Here is a 16108-nt window from a genome sequence, read left to right as displayed (position 1 = left end):
CAGCTGCAGCTTTACACTTTGTGTTTGTCAAACAGTTCTGTCTGTTTTATACTCTGGTTCTAAAGATACATTACTTAATTTCACCTGTATTACTTATATCTGAAATGAACAATAAACTTAACTTTTAACACAGACGCTTAAAACAATGGGTCTATTTTGAACAAAAAGTGGTAATCATCACACCTGATATCAAAACACAAAACTAATGTTCTGCTTGTGAAACTGAGATCAGCTTTCAGAAAAGCATCACTGCATTTGCTCCTTACATTAGTTTTGTGGTATTTATTGGGTATAATTTCAATTAAATATCATTACAATTTAAATCAGAAGGACGTGGGGCCAGTCAGTTCATATGGGTATAAACATTTTCCTGGTTTGAGACAGAAGGTTAGACAAAGTGGAAGTTTTCAAATATCATTTTAAATCTGAGCTCATGGGCAACTTGTCCTATGACCCCCAAGACTAAATCAGAAAACAATCAAGGCTAAACTGCAAAACAACAACGCCTCCTACTGGTCATGACTGTCAACTGGGTCTTATAACAGCTGAGAGAGGAGACAGAGTTGTTGTACGTGATTTTCTGGTCTTTTCTAATCCTGCAAACAAAGACCAGTTCTGTGTTCAATGACATGAAAGAAAACATTTCACCAGATGAAGGATCACCCAACACTGCTGCTCTTACTAGTATCTATTGTTACTCATAGATGTCTTTTATGTTGTTCCCCAAATGTAAGTTGCTTTGAATGAAAGCGTCTACACACGCACACACACACACACATATTATCACATACCGGTTTGATATAAGGCTTTCAGTGCAGCGATGTCTGACAGATCCTCTGCTCTTGCCCGACACAGCCAGCGATTGTAACTGCAGGACAAAGACATGCACAGAAATGGCAAAAATTAAGTTCAAGGTTACGTGGCTGCAGCATGCAGCAGATATAATGGATTATATGCTAGACATGTATCTAAAATACTCCTCACAGTTGCCTTTCTAGAAACATCACTGTTATGTAACAACAAAAAATAAAAAGACTGTTTCTGGTAAATCGTTGAGGCAGGAAAGCTGCTTGTGGGTTAGTAAATCATGTGTGAGAGCTGACATGCAGGGACATAAAATCATTTTGTTGGTCAAGTGTGATCATAAAATAAATCAAAACTATTTCATTTAGAAACTAAAGCTACGACTTCTTATATGACATACTGCTCTGCAAACTTTAGTTACAGCTGTGTGATTTTTTTAAGCCATCCTTGTTTTCCACAGTTTTTGTAAGGTCTTGATATAGTGGAGGCATCCTTATGGCCTAGTGGTCCTCACTTCAATTATGGCTGGGGTCCTTAGTTACATTTCTTCCTAAGTATCCCTGTCTGCCCCTAGTGTCTAACCTCTGAATAAAGGCAGAAATGTCAATGCTAATGTTGCTAGTGCTAATGCAAACGTTCATGGGGCACAACTCAACTGATCCCAACTGACACTTGGAGAAATGTATATTATCATATTAGTAGCTTCCAGTGATTTTAGCATTTGGTTGGACTTACTTCCTTTGGTGTTGTTTATGCATGGCTGCCTCTGACAACTGGCCCTGTAGGATCTGTTTCCGCTGCTTGTCCACATCACCCTCCATCCGGGCAAAAGCGTGATTCCCCACCTGACCGAGATCTGACTCCAGACTCTCCTCTTCGGAATCATCTACACAAAACAAACAAACACATCATAGCTGCTTATTCAATTTAATAACTTTAATGGATTCATTGTGGTAGTGGCAGCATATGCATGTGTGGCATATTCAATGAAACACATTAGTGCTCCTGCAACACACACTATAAAAACAATAAATATTCCTGCATCTGGCTTCATTTAGATCTTTGATGTGATAATTTCTCCCTCAAACGATATACTGTATGCTTGAATTTTTTGAGATGCAAATGACTGTCTTTATTTCATTTCATTGATCCTAATTTATCTGTAAGGGTGAAATTATTTGTGCATGTGTTTCTGAAAAAAAGCTGCAGTGAGGTCATAAACTCATAATACACAATTTATGCTCAAGTTCAATTCTGTTCCTCTGCTTGTTTTTCTACAACCACATGTATGGTCATATGCATGTCCACGCATTTTATCTGCAAATAGTCAGTGTGAATGCATCAGCCTGTTGTCATTGGGTTTTACTTGCAGACGGCCTGCTTGCTTTGGATCAGCACCTCAAAGCCACATCTCAACCCTTTGAAGCGTCACACTAACATCTGACATTGGACTGTTTCCCCTCTTTGTTCTTTTTTTATATCTTCTTTTCTATGCTACAGAGCCAACTACTGTACATGCAGTCATACAAGCCTTTGCCCTTTCTCAGTTCCTGCATGACTTCACCAAAAACTATTCAGTCAAATAAAATTTGGATGACAAATAAAAGTTAAAACATTGTTAGGCCAAAGTGAGCCTCCAGGACAGCTTCAGTGTACCTCTATATAAATAAATTCTACATGTTTCTGGTATGGGCATGATTGACTGACTGACTGCTGGCCAATGTGTTAAAGAAGCTGAACGTGACGTGGCAACATTTCCAGTTTGAGTCCTTCCTTTTGTTGCATGTAACCTCCCTTAACCCCCCTCACATTAAGGAGAAAAGAAGGCAAGAAAAAAGTCAGAGCATCATGGGAGACAGTGGTGGATAGTTGGGAGGTTCGGAAGAAACAATGGTGGGGTGGTATTGTTCTGGGATGATAACTGTGGGCTCATTCCTATGTAGACTGAACTAATGAAGTTTCGTAAACACAAACACACACATACTCACTTTGTTGATGGCCAGATCAAGTCTACAGTAGGGGAATAAATGAGTGCCCCCTCCCAAAATTATATTATCCTACCTTAATCTAAAGTCTTAACAGTCTGTCTGGCAGAGTTGGCACTATTGTACACCGGGTTGAAGAGAAAATAACGAGAGGAAAGCAGCAGTGCCAAAAATACTGAATAAAAAGGAAAGAACACCTTTGGCAGGCTGCAACCAAGTGCTCTAAAGTAACAGATATATTTAGTGCAGGTGATCAGCGTAAGTGCAAACTTTTTAGAGTAAGTGGTCAGTATAGTCACTTGCTGCCAATTGCACCTCACCTGAAATCAAATTTATGCCTGATGTCTTTGACTCTTTAACCTGCATTGATGGATCCTCCGTATATCTGGAACAAACTCCCAGATAACTGCAGGTCTGCTGAAACTGTCAGTTCTTTTAAATTAAGACTGAAGACTTTCCTTTACCATTGCTTTTAATTAAATATTTTACACTGCACTGTAACTTTTATTATTTTTTAATGTGTATTTTTTCAATTTCCCTATGTTGCTTTTAAACTTTTTTTTTTTTTTTATATATATTTCCCTGTTACTTTTATGTTTTATGTAAAGCACTTTCAATTACCTTGTTGTTGTGCTATACAAATAAACTTTCCTTGCCTTCATATAATGTGACTTCATAGAATTCTCTTTTTTACTTTCTGTACTTTGATGGTACATTAATTAATACATTTGAACCCAGCCAAATTTGTATTCCCTGCCCTCCACCTTACATTACCCAAACTCATATCAGTTTGTTTCATTTCAAAACCCAACTTGCAACACTCTCCTTGCTGATGCATAGAATTAATTACACCGTTCCCTAAAATAACTTGTGAGAACAGACCAAGAAAACAACCAAGAAACACCTGCTCTGTGTTAGTCAGGCCTGCTGGTAACCAACTGAAAACGCTTTGTAAGATGCAGATGTGGAAAACATAAGTCCCCCAGAAAGGCATGGCTCGCAGAATGAGTGAGAGCCGGCACAAGTAGGTGTGTGTGCGAGTGCATGAAGGTACTAGTGGGCTATAGGGTCCAGGCAGCCAGATGTTCCACTGACCAGGTTACAAAACATTGTGCTATGCTGCTCTTCCATGTCCTTTGACTGGCATACTGACTGACTGAGCTCAAACTCATTGTCCTCAACAGAATTCAATCCTTGTGCAGACACAATCTTTGTAGATATTTGTTAATGAGTGGCATCGGACGGATGACTGACTGGTTGCCCAAATGGCCGGTCGGTGGCCTGACTGTGGTTTTTTGACTTGATTTACTGGTCAATTGACAGGCTGACTTAGTGACTGACTGATCAGCTGGTTAACTCTCTATCCACAGAAAAAGAGGTGAAAACATAAACACTGTTAACATGAAAAGCTTCACCTTAAGTAAACCAATAAAAATCGGTGCCCTTTCTTGGATAATTTTGAACTACCTAGGGTTGGGTATTGTTTAAAATTTTACGATACCAGTACCAAAACCAGTACCCTTAAAGTACTTCATTCAATCCTTTGCATAAAATGCCACCTGTTTAAACCATAGTAGATCTATTTTCTTCACTTTTGTCTTTTAAAAATATTGGGAAATTGTATCAGATTACTTGGTCATCCTCATAGATGCAGTGCTCATTTGACTAGAGAACTTTCAATACTACTTGATACTGGGCTATTTTGGTTGATACCTTAAAAGTATCGAGTAGCGATACCCATCCCTAGAAGTACCTCAAACTGAAATAACATCTGTCTGAGGTCAAAATTAAACTACAGGGGAAAAATCATCAAATAATCTCTTTTCTTCAGTGAGATGAGTAGGCACAGAAATGGAGAGGATAAAATATTAAATCGTGCCTGTGTGTGTATATTTTGCTGACTGCCATAAGGCACATCAATTGATCTTGGACTACTTCTTATTTAAGCAAGAAGATAGTCTGATTCCAAAATTAAACATCAACCACAAGAAATGATGCTTACTCTTATAAATAGATTGCTGTCGTGAAAGTGAAGCACATTACGTGTCCATTCTAATGCCAGGAAACATTTCATCACATAAGAAAGAGTTGTGTTGAACTTGAGTACCTTCCAGGGTGCCTGGTTTCTCGGCGATGCGGATCTGTCTCTCCGGGACGACGGGTTCACCCTCAGAGTTGCCAATGTCAGCTGGGATGAGAGGCAGGGAGGCCTTCTCCTCTTCCTCAGAGCGAGGGTAGTATAGAGGCAATAACTTCTTGTACACCGGCTGAAAGAACACACACACACACACACACACACACACACACACACACAGTTCAGTCTATTGTGATACCCAGCAGATAACTTTCTGAATTAGCCTTGAGCAAGACTATAAAGCTGTCCGTGTGCTTCAACCCAATTAAAACCACAATTGTAATTTTCTAAAACCAACAGTTTGACAACCACACCCTTTTGATGCAGCGATTGGGCAAGTTACAGAGATGAGAAAGTTAGCAGGGTTTGAACATCATTCTTTACACAATGGTCACTTTACGACATCTGTACAAATTAGTGAAACAGCTATAAATGAAGTTTGATGACATGTCATATGCGTTTTATTTTTGTCAAGGGAGTCTGGTGGCTTTGATGAGAGGGATGCAGCGACTGTTTCTGGTTAAACAAAAAGGATTTAAGTCTCTGTAGGAATCCTTTCCATAATGTTGTCAGACACACTGCTGCTGACTTCAGCGAGTTCGCTCAATAATGGACCAATTCCAAATAATGCTGTCCCAATTAGTCACACAGACACGAAAATAGAGTACAGGTTGAAAAATACCCGTTACTCTTTATCACTGTTCCAAGTAAGGGGCTGACTTGTCTGAAGGATGCAACCCAGGATAGTGGGTCCTTCAGAAGGGTGACCAAAACAAGTGGTGCATTTGAGGGCTTCTCATTAAGTTACAAATTCAGAACTTTCAATGTTTATCATCAGGAAGGTGCCCTCAAACACCCGACAATGTGTAAATGTGAGTGGTGCATACATAGTGGGTGTGTTTCTGTGTTTCTTCATATTTTGTTTAACATCATTATCAAGAAATCATGACACTGACATTAATAAATGACAAAAAAAAATTTTTCGCAGCAGGTTCAGCAGACATTGGTAAACCCACCTTTCCTGCACTGCAAGATTAATCTGGACACAAACGAACATTTATTTCAAGTTTTTTTCTGAATACACTTTTCACTTACCCAAACTGTGACTATTACTGTGGAAGGAAGTTAAAGGGAATTGGCACAGACTAAAAGTTATGCAAACCTCCTCTGTGTCTGTCACTGTGAACACCACCGTCTCTATACTGTTTCCATGATTCTCCAGGAACCTGCGCACTGTTCCTATGAACACAGGGATTAAAGGATTAAAGAATTAAATGATAAAATGTCAAGTTCCAAACGCCCCAGACAATTCCCCCAAAATTGCTTATTGTGCCTATCCAACGGTCCAAAACACCAAAGACTTTCCCAGATATAAAGCAGCAAAGTCTCACATTAAAGACAAATGTGCCACTGAATGTTTGCCTTTTATGGTTTTAAGTGGAATAAATAATTAACTGATGATCAAAATTAGTATTTCGCTGTGGATCAAGTTATCAATACTTTGGAAACTGGCAGAAAAACCTGTGTCTATGTATTTACAAAACTACTTAATGTAGTCTAATACAACAGTATTAGTATTAAATCCTACCTACTGACAGGTGTTTCCATGCAAATACAGAAACTTTTGGAGGAAGCAGTACCTATATGTGTACTGAACATATTGTTTATGCGGCCCGAAGCATCACCTGCAGAGGTGGTTTAGGTCATTTGGATGTGTAATGTATGTGGGTGCTTCTGAAAATTGAACAAAAAAAGAATTGCAGTGTATGTTATTATTAAATGTGTGTGTGTCTCCTTTTACAATAAAAACAAATATTAAAAGTAAATAAAATCTAAAAAATGATATAAAAAACAAGATAACATTGTTTTAATAATTACAACAAATACCATCAGTTAGGCTCTCCAGAGCGATCGCTATGAATTCTTACACCCGTTGTATTAAATGCACTGATAAAAAGCTGCATGTGTGAGTGTGTGTGCGCGTGTCTTACTGAGAGCAATGTGTGTAGCATCCTCCAGTGGGTAACCTCTTTTGGTCGTGCTCACCACACAGAAGCCAACAGACGCCATTGACTGCTCTCTGAAGTTACAAGAACAACAATCTCACACACTGTACACCACATTTACCACACACACCAACTCCTCTTTCTTTCTCTCTCTCACACCCACACACACACACACCCACACACACACAGACACACCCACACCCACACACACACCCACACCCACACCCACAACCCTTCTTTTACACTTACACTACACATACCACTGCATACCAAATGAATAAAGTACTTCACATTTTATCACCATTATCAGGACCTTGTATATTTCTGCATTAAAAATATTGTTATTCAACATAACATCTCACATGAAGACTTTATTACTGTGGCCACTTTGTAAACCAGATTCAGTGCTGCAGATTAAACACCTGCCTAATGGAACAGAAATCTAAAATATATAACAAAAACATCTATCTCGTCAAGCAAATACAAGATAACAAATCACAAATCATAATCATAGGATTCACTGGCTTTTATGTTGTGGTGTGAGGCAGAGGCTGCAAACTTTTAAATGTGCAAATCCCTTATTTTTCACTTCTGACTAACAGCCCTTTTACATTGTTACAACTTTAATGAGTTAATATATTTATCTAGCTTTTCAGTTTTACCATCAATCCCAGATGCAGCTTTTCTCCAAACAGTGTTTTTGAGATGTTTGTTCCTGCAGTCTATCAAATGTATTTTTTTAAGAAGAACTGGGGAGCTCTGAGTGGCTTTCATAAAATCATGTTTATTTGCACCCGTCAGGCACAAATATTGTTTATTAAACTAATATATGGGGGGGGGGGGAAGCAAGATTCTGTCATGACAGCTGAACTCTACAAGAAATTAATGGATGTCACATCACTTATATAACATGTTGCTTTGCCGGGTGAAAACACAATTATGAGTCGTGAGAAGTGCTGTGTGTTTATACGTGTCTTTCATTAAATCAGTACCGCCTGGTTCAAGACCAGCTGGCTAACTAATTGAATCACTGGTTGGTTTGATGGTCCTTACGCGGCCAGCTGCATGATGTTCCTATAGCAACTGTACAGCGAGCTCTCTGCCGCCGTCCTGTACTTGGCTTTGTATTTTGGTCCCACCGTGTGGATGATGAACCTCGCTGCCAGGTTGAAGCCTTTGGTCAGCTTTGCCTCCCCTGTCCGACATCCTGCACACAAGCACGCAAATAAAACTGATTTACTGTTTAGTATAAAGTTGATTGCGAGACAAAATCTTTATTTATGTGTATTTATGGCTTTTAAAATACGGGTTGTTTTTTTTTACTTTAAATAAGAATTTTCATGTATGACTTTCAAAGTTTCAAGTTATACAGATTACAAGAACAAATTTGGTATCTAGCCGGGCAGATATGTTCAGTGTCTTTGGAGATATTTGGTTTTAAAACTTGCAAAATGTCACCAGAGCCAATGTCATTTTGGTGAATGACAGATTTTTGGTGCTCATAGCAATATAATTTATAACCGCAACATCTCTTTCCAGAAACATTGTGCTGGTTACTCTGAATAGTAGAAGTAGGGCTATTTCATTGGTAGAAAATAGTCCCAGTGAAAGTTGTTCACAATGTGTTGGATGTGGATTATCTTGAGTACCCATTGTCCTGCAACATCGGGCGAAAGGCAGGGTACACCCTGGACAGGTCGCCAATCCATCGCAGGGGCCCATTGTTACATTGAATTTTTAATGCTTTAAACACCACAAAGAAACTGTTCTTGTGCTGCAACAGAAACTTCAAAAACCAAAATCTCAAAATCTTAGCAGATAAAACCAAAACTCTTTGGATGCAATGATACCACTGGAGGTGGTAGAGGAAAAACCTTTCTTTCTACGAGATGATATGCTGTATATCAGAGTAGCCACGGTAGTTACGGCCCTTTCCTTTATTAAATTCAGCTGATCATCATGTGCCTGGCTATGTCTTTGTAAAACAACCAATCAATTCACATTCGTATTTTGTGTTCTCCTGCTGACATTTATGTCTTCTGCCTCTTGAGCCTGCAGCATCATTGATCAGTTCAAATCAAACTTTTCTTGTTAGTTGGAGCTCATCTTCCCTGTTCCCTCAGTAACGAGTAATGCAGCGTTACTTGCCTTAGTAACTAGTAATAATATTACCGTTTTAGAAAAGTAATTAGTTACACTACTTAGTTACTGGGAAAAGTAATATTATTACAGACCAACGCTGCTCCACATTACCTTTGAGTTTGAGCAGCTCGTCTCGTAGCTCAGGCCCTGCCAGCTGATGGATGCTGTCAGACACTGGGTTCTTGTCGTTTAGTGACTCGTTGCTGGTGTTCACAATGGAGGTGCAGTTCAGCAGAGAAACATCACCAGGGCTGGACAGAAAAGCAAAAAGTTACTTTCAAAAGAGACTTGAATGATATGTACATAAACATTTAGGCAAAAACACATATGAACATGTTATCTGGGTACAAATTACAACCATTTCTTAAATTTTATTTCACTCAAAATCTCAAAGACACTAAATAATGTTTTTTTCTAAGGGTCCTAAAGTTGTATTGCTGCTGTTGTGCATTCTCAAATTGCTTTATTGATTTGTTTCTCTAGTACTCACGGTCTAAAACACTTCATTTGCTATTTTCTTATAACTACCTATTTATTGCAGTGAATCCCCTAATATCAGCACAATGGATCATTTAAGTTTAATCGAGTGGATAAACACATTTACCCATTAGTCTGCACACATTTATCCAAACAACCTAAAGTATTTCGCCATTTAGCCAAAATGCTGTTTCTTATTGCTTCAGTTAAGTTATTTCTTCACTCTGAAGCCCTCCAGGTTTGTTTGGAAAGAACTACGAGGAACTACTTGAGCATATGTTGAAAGCATTTACTCACAAGACAAGTTCAGCCTCCAGTACCAAGTTTTTTGTTTTTGTTGATTTAATTATCATCCAGGTTAATAAAAACAATAGTCACTGCCTGGATGGCAGAGTTTCTGTTTCAGTTAGTTTCTGCCATCCAGGCTGGCAGAAACTAAGTGTTACCGACAGACCTTGTTGGCAGACAAACCCTCACAGAACCTGTTTTACTGAGTCTTATCATCACCTGTCTGACCTTAGGTTACAAATCCTTGAGAAGCAAAACGGCAGAGTAAGTAATTAGACAGATCATATATCAGATTGATATAAACTGCGTTACATCAACAAAAACATTCCAGTCAATCACTTCCCCATTCATCATATGAACTAAACTCTTCGCATGCGGCTTATGTTCGAGTTACGGGGTGTGCCACTTCAAAATGTTCACGATAATAGTCTCATCAATTTTAATGTAATAACAATTGTGACACGTCAGCTTATTATTTCGTGACTTCAACTGCAGAAACAATCTCTGGAAGGGATCCTAAGGTTGCTGCCAGCTCAGCTGTGTGGGAACCGGTTCTAAAAAGCAAAGTGGCTTTGACAGTGAGGCACTGGTTTGGAGGTAAAAAGTGAGATCTACAACAAACAATGGTAAAAATGTAAGCAGTAAGAAGATTTCAGAAGATGGTGAAAGGGAACAACACAGGAAACTTATTTATCTCAAGCAGAACCACCTACAGAAGCTGAAAACGATGACAGCCGACAACCAGGAAGACAAGTTTTTTTAATAATATAGAAAATCAAAATACAATTAATAATTTGTATAAAATTAATACAATTGCATAAACACCCTGTAATATCATGATATAATGTTATGGTGATATCGCCCACTCATAGTTAGTAACCTTTCTTTATAACTGGGATTTTTTGTACAATTAATATTCTTTACCAAAACTGAACTTCATTCTTCTACGTTAGAATGAATGATGTTGCACACGAAAAGAGCACACCTCACCACAGACGAAAAGCAATGGTATTTGAAGAAGATTGATCCTTTAGGTTTTGATCCTTATCTATTGTCAAGTGAACTGCTGACTCCACTAAAGTCTAGTAAAAACCTGCCAAATTTGCTGATATTTACATTTAGCTCGTCCACAATCCCTCATGTCAAAGATATGAACCAACAAATAAGACTCAAACAAATGTTAAAAGCCAACAAACAAACAAACATACAGTTATAAACCATTATACATTTCTGGCTTCAGTGCAATATGTTCAGATCAGATTTGGATTAGAAGTGACAATTTTGTTTAGTGTTATTGACATCTAAATTAAATTTGTGTATCCGACTGAGCCCAAAAGAGAGCAAGAATGAAAGCAATTAGGAGTGTAAGATACAAACTTAATGGAAACTTGGGGGGGGGGGGGGGGGCATGTGTTTTCCTGAAGACAACAACAGCCTCTCATATTTCCAATCGCTTAATTTCATCTTGTAATCTGAAACATTATTTTTAGGTTCTATGGAAACTATGAGATCTCAATCCTGTTTCAGATTTCTACCATCATCCACTGGGTAAATTGTTCGCAACCTGGGGGTCAGGACCCCTCCACCAGTTGCAAGGTTAATATGAGGAGTAGTAAAATGCTTACCAGGACTGGAAAGAAAAAAAGTTTATATAGGTAAAAGTATATTTGTATAATAATAGTTTGTCCCTTCTAATATGTAATACAATGCAACAATCTAACAAGGTTATAAGAGGAAATATATCTATGGTGTGATGAAGTGGTCACAAGCCAAAAGGTAGCACTGCCTGAGGGTCAGTTCTTCTTGGTGCAGCAGGAATGTGCTCGCTCCTGATGGCTGAGCAGGGGAGGGCTGCTACAACAACAAGGCTCTTACTGTGAAACTGCTGCCAAGCTGGCCACCGGATGGTCATGTGTTCCTACACAAAGAGGATTTAAGAGGTGATCCGGACTCTGGACTGGTCCCAGTGAACACTTGGAGAAACACACACACACACACACACACACACACACACACACACACACACACACACACACACACACACACAAAAACTGCTACTAACACCTGATCAGTATTTATTACTGCTCCTGTAATTTCTAGGATGTAACTCCCATCTGATACAAACAAACACTGTCTGTGTCTTTACTTTGCAGCAAACTGTGAAAATAAGCTTGTCTCTGGTGAATGGTGTAATCACAATATTCCTATTCATATCAAAGCTGACAAAATCACCCTCAAGCTTCCACGCACATTGCATGTAGGCTGAATGAATACCAGGATTTGGGAGATTTTGGTGCTGCAGTGTGAATATTGCTTGAAGAGTACAAGGGACAAAACGTATAGTGTAATGATGAGATCAAATGTTTGCTGCTCTGAATTTATTTGTATTCTATTGAGCCTACTTGAAAAAAAAAAAAAAACATCACACAAATTCAGTCTGAACAGTGAATCAATAATGACCAATCTGGCTCGAAGTAAGTAAATGAATCTTGTCTAAACAGTTCAGTGGAAGCGCATGATTCAAGTTAAAAAAATACAAAGAAATGATTCAAAAAAGGAACTCACTGCACTGATACAATCAGCCAACATTTCATAGGCCAACAAAAGAACTTTAAACGGACTGAAAATGTTTTTCTAATGAAAGTAAAGATTTATTTAAGAGCATGACCCCAACATGAGACTAATTCTGTAAACATTTGACTTTAAGACTGAAATAAAAAGAACTACTGAAAACCTGATGTATGTATTTGTCTACACAACAAGTGCAGGGCTCTTCAGTTAGTGAAAAATCTAATTCTATGCTAAATGAAAAGAGGATTTATGGCTTCATCAAAGACGTTCTTGGCTCAAGGAAAAAAAAAATAAAAAAAAGCTCTTCACTGAATCGTGTTTCAGTCACCACAAGTTCGACAAGCCGCTTCGATCCACAGCAATTTCAAGTTCAAAAGTTACACTTTCATGGATTTTCTTGTCACAACAATCCACGAGAAATTTTGCAGCATGTGTAACTCTTCCGACTCAACTCGGCAGCTGGATGGGATGTCTGATCCCAGGAAAACAAATAAAAGCTCGGGTAAACACGAGTGGAGATTTAGTTTGGAAAGATCTTCATTTCTGTCCAAAACCAACAATGCTCACCATTCTCTGTGATCGGCCACGTCACACACACAAATGAGGAGTGCGACGGGTGAAAATCTAATTTTCTGGTGATTCGTTTGTTCACACATTAAATTCACATGGTAAAGAATGGTAGTGTATGATCGTTTGACGAGTGTGAACTGCAAGGGTTTAATTCTGATGATATCAGTGAAAGGCCAATAGGACTGAAGTCACTTCACCTCTTGTGTTATAGGATCTCATGACTCCACAAGATGGAGGATAGAGTTAAACAAAAAAGCATTTCAATTAGTTGAAAATGCCAAAGTTAGAAGAATTGTAGTGATGATCCAAAGTATTGTGCAAGCCTCTGAACAAACAAAACTTTCCACAAAACTCTACAAATTTTTTCTCAGCAGAGTAACCCACCACAACAGAACTATTGGGAAAAATTAAGCCTTTTTAACGACAAATGGGTGAATACTTTTCTTAAATATGCAGAGACCTATTTTTCCACAGTTGAGAAAGGAACATCATCGTATCAGATTGTTTTACATTGTGTGCATGTATATGCAATACAGATGTTTCGACCTTTTGAAGTTTTGGTTATTCTGATGTTGTGTCTTCATTTAAAAGCTTAGATGATCCTCTACTGGTGGAGAAAATCTTACTACTGTGCTTTTCACCTCTATAAAGCCCTTTCCAAACGTAGGAGGCGAATTCAAAAATGCAAACCAGTTCCCCTAAAACTTGAGTCTGACACTGGGGATCCTGAAAAAGCTGACACGTGCATTTTCGCCCAACAGCAACAATGTGAAGAAATACATGGGTGACTCACAAGAGGATGATCTTGCGGTTGATGTCTGGCCTGAAGGGGAAGGGCGAGGGAAAGGTCTGCAGGCTGAACAAGCTGTCGTCCTGGTCCACCGTTGTGGCCTCAACATCCTCCCCCAGCTGCTGCTGCCACGTCGAGAGAGTTTGAATGTCCACGAAGTTGGAGCGAGCACCCAGAGGATCCATCTCCGCTGGCACAACAAGCTGACGCTGGATCTCCAAGCAGCTGCGCTGCAGGCAGGGAAGAGAGAAACTTGGATTATAACATTACATATAAAGTCAATTTTATTTATAAAATGAAAAATCTGAAATCTGCCTAAAAGGGCTTTAATATCAGTCAGTTCTGATCACCTCTGCTATGATGGAAGTTACTCCCAGGATACAGCAATAAAAAAGCACTAATCAATAAAATATCAGAAAAAATATTTAAAAAAATGCCCAGTCTAATTTCCCAAAAATCCTTTACCACAAGTCCAAACTACAAAGAAATTAAGAAATAGATAACAATTACAGGTATCAGGTAACTAATAGTTTTAAGCTCTATAATTTGATACAGGGTACAAGGTAGGATCAATGGTCACATTACAACAGGTTGTAAAGTGAAATGTGGTTTGTAACTCCCTTCTGCTACATAGCAGACACTAAATAAATTCATGCATTAATTGTTACAAGTCATTCATGAAAGAAAAGCCAAACCATGTGCTGGTTCCACTTTCTCAAATATTGGGAGAGGGATAATGAAAATGACTGTTAGCTTCAGGCCCAACCGAAACGATGCCCGCTTCACTTAAATGTTCCGTTATTCCAGTTACATATAGCAAAGAGGAGTTCACCTCCTTTTCCCACAACTGTTATTTCTACTTCACTTATTTGAGATGAGCTGAAGCATTGCGACTGCTGGAAAACATCTCAATATGATGCTATTCTTAAATTTGGGCAGGCATCCACGGGACAAGAAAAAAAAGGCACCTTAAATAATAAAGATGCCAATAAAAAACTAAACTCTGATGGCAATGTACCCTGCAGGTGTTTTGTAAGTGTGGATTGTCCTAGGGCTGGTCTATGTCGGTCTATGAAATGTTGTCTATAAGATTCCAGAAAAAAAGTTCCCAGAGTCCAAAAGGACATCTTCAGATTGCTTGTTTTGTCACATAAACCTGTACTGTTTTCGAGCTGCAAAATGACAAAGAACCGTGCATGTAATAACGTTATAAAAGGAGATAAAATACTGCTTTTCTCCTTGTTATATTATTCTAACTTGAACTTCTGAGAATCTATTAATTGTTTAAATCAAGCAAGGAAAAAAAGTTTCTCATATGCAGCTTCTTATATGTGAGGATGTACTGCCAGTGACCCAAGTGAAATACCACGCTTTCATGAAATGTATACGACATTATCATGATTTCTCCACCACTATGCTATTAGTGAAAGACAGAGCTCTGGACAGCTGCATATCATTAAATTTACCAAAACACAGGATCGTAGTGAGAAAGTAAAGAGCATTGGTCACAAGAAACAGTCGTGTCACTGTCAAAAAAATGCATTTCCACCTGATATCTCTACTCCTTTATCTTGTTAAATATATTACAAGAGTAATATTTTCCTTATATATCGATGAGGACTGTGTTTTGATCTCTCTCAACACACAAAATCAGCAGTTACCCACCAAGCCAGCTGTATTTCCTCCAAGCAGAGGTGATGTCCACGCCAAAAAAATATCTTTAAAAAATCAATTAATCTTGACAGAACAATTCACAGACTCAAGAAATATTATCGTCCGTCTGAATTATCATACTAGCGTGCAAAGTAATCGCAAAAGCAGTCAAAAATTAAGTTTAAAAGTGCCAAATAACTAGGTTTACAGATTTAGCCTGTATGCTAGGTACCTAGTGCTCTAACGTCAAGGTAGCTACGGTAAACACGGCAACATCCGATTATGACTTTCAAAATAAAACTCTAATTTCTTTTTTTTTAAACAAATTTTATTTCAGATTATGTTTGTTTTTTTTCCTCATTTTTATGGGTTTGTTGAGACACTTATATACCTTTATAGAAACACAAGCACATTTAAATTTTCTACACTTTCATCTTCACATGTATCAGATTCTGTAATATTTCCATATTTTAATCATATGTTAAATGATAGATTATTGATATATTAGAGCTGTTCCTCATATTGAACTGTGTAGGGACAGTGCTTTGGAATAAAAAAGACAATGTGTCCCAGTGTGTGATCCATGGGAAAGATAAAGTGAGTAATCTGTTGTTTAATGACATAAAATATATGAGTGAGTTGATGGATGAATGACTCACAATGGCTAGAAAAGGATGTAGACCTTAAA

The 16108-nt window shown here is 38.3% G+C and overlaps 1 protein-coding gene across 3 annotated transcripts in view; it reads right to left on the bottom strand.

The window, feature by feature from the left end:
- Window positions 1-15680, bottom strand: part of gdap2 (ganglioside induced differentiation associated protein 2) — a 37062-nt gene extending 21382 nt beyond the window's left edge. The window contains exons 1-9 of one of the 3 annotated variants that reach the window (XM_038721205.1): window positions 15433-15680; window positions 13771-13997; window positions 9183-9322; window positions 7983-8136; window positions 6915-7003; window positions 6086-6162; window positions 4897-5056; window positions 1540-1690; window positions 792-868 (exon numbers count right to left, since the gene is read on the bottom strand). In XM_038721205.1, coding sequence (XP_038577133.1) covers window positions 792-868; window positions 1540-1690; window positions 4897-5056; window positions 6086-6162; window positions 6915-7003; window positions 7983-8136; window positions 9183-9322; window positions 13771-13952 — 1030 coding nt within the window. In that variant the 5' untranslated portion in view covers window positions 13953-13997; window positions 15433-15680. Of the gene's footprint in view, window positions 1-791; window positions 869-1539; window positions 1691-4896; window positions 5057-6085; window positions 6163-6914; window positions 7004-7982; window positions 8137-9182; window positions 9323-11711; window positions 11817-13770; window positions 13998-15432 lie in introns of those variants that run through there. The other 2 variants (XM_038721206.1, XM_038721207.1) reach the window with 2 other exon arrangements.
- Window positions 15681-16108: the final 428 nt, after the last annotated feature.

Source organism: Micropterus salmoides, unplaced genomic scaffold (assembly GCF_014851395.1).
Source record: "Micropterus salmoides isolate LMB-PRFRI ecotype aquatic unplaced genomic scaffold, ASM1485139v1 Ms_hic_scaffold_15, whole genome shotgun sequence".
Lineage (NCBI taxonomy): Eukaryota > Metazoa > Chordata > Actinopteri > Centrarchiformes > Centrarchidae > Micropterus > Micropterus salmoides.
Note: the sequence above shows the minus strand (reverse complement) of the source record. Positions and strands in the feature narration are given on the sequence as shown.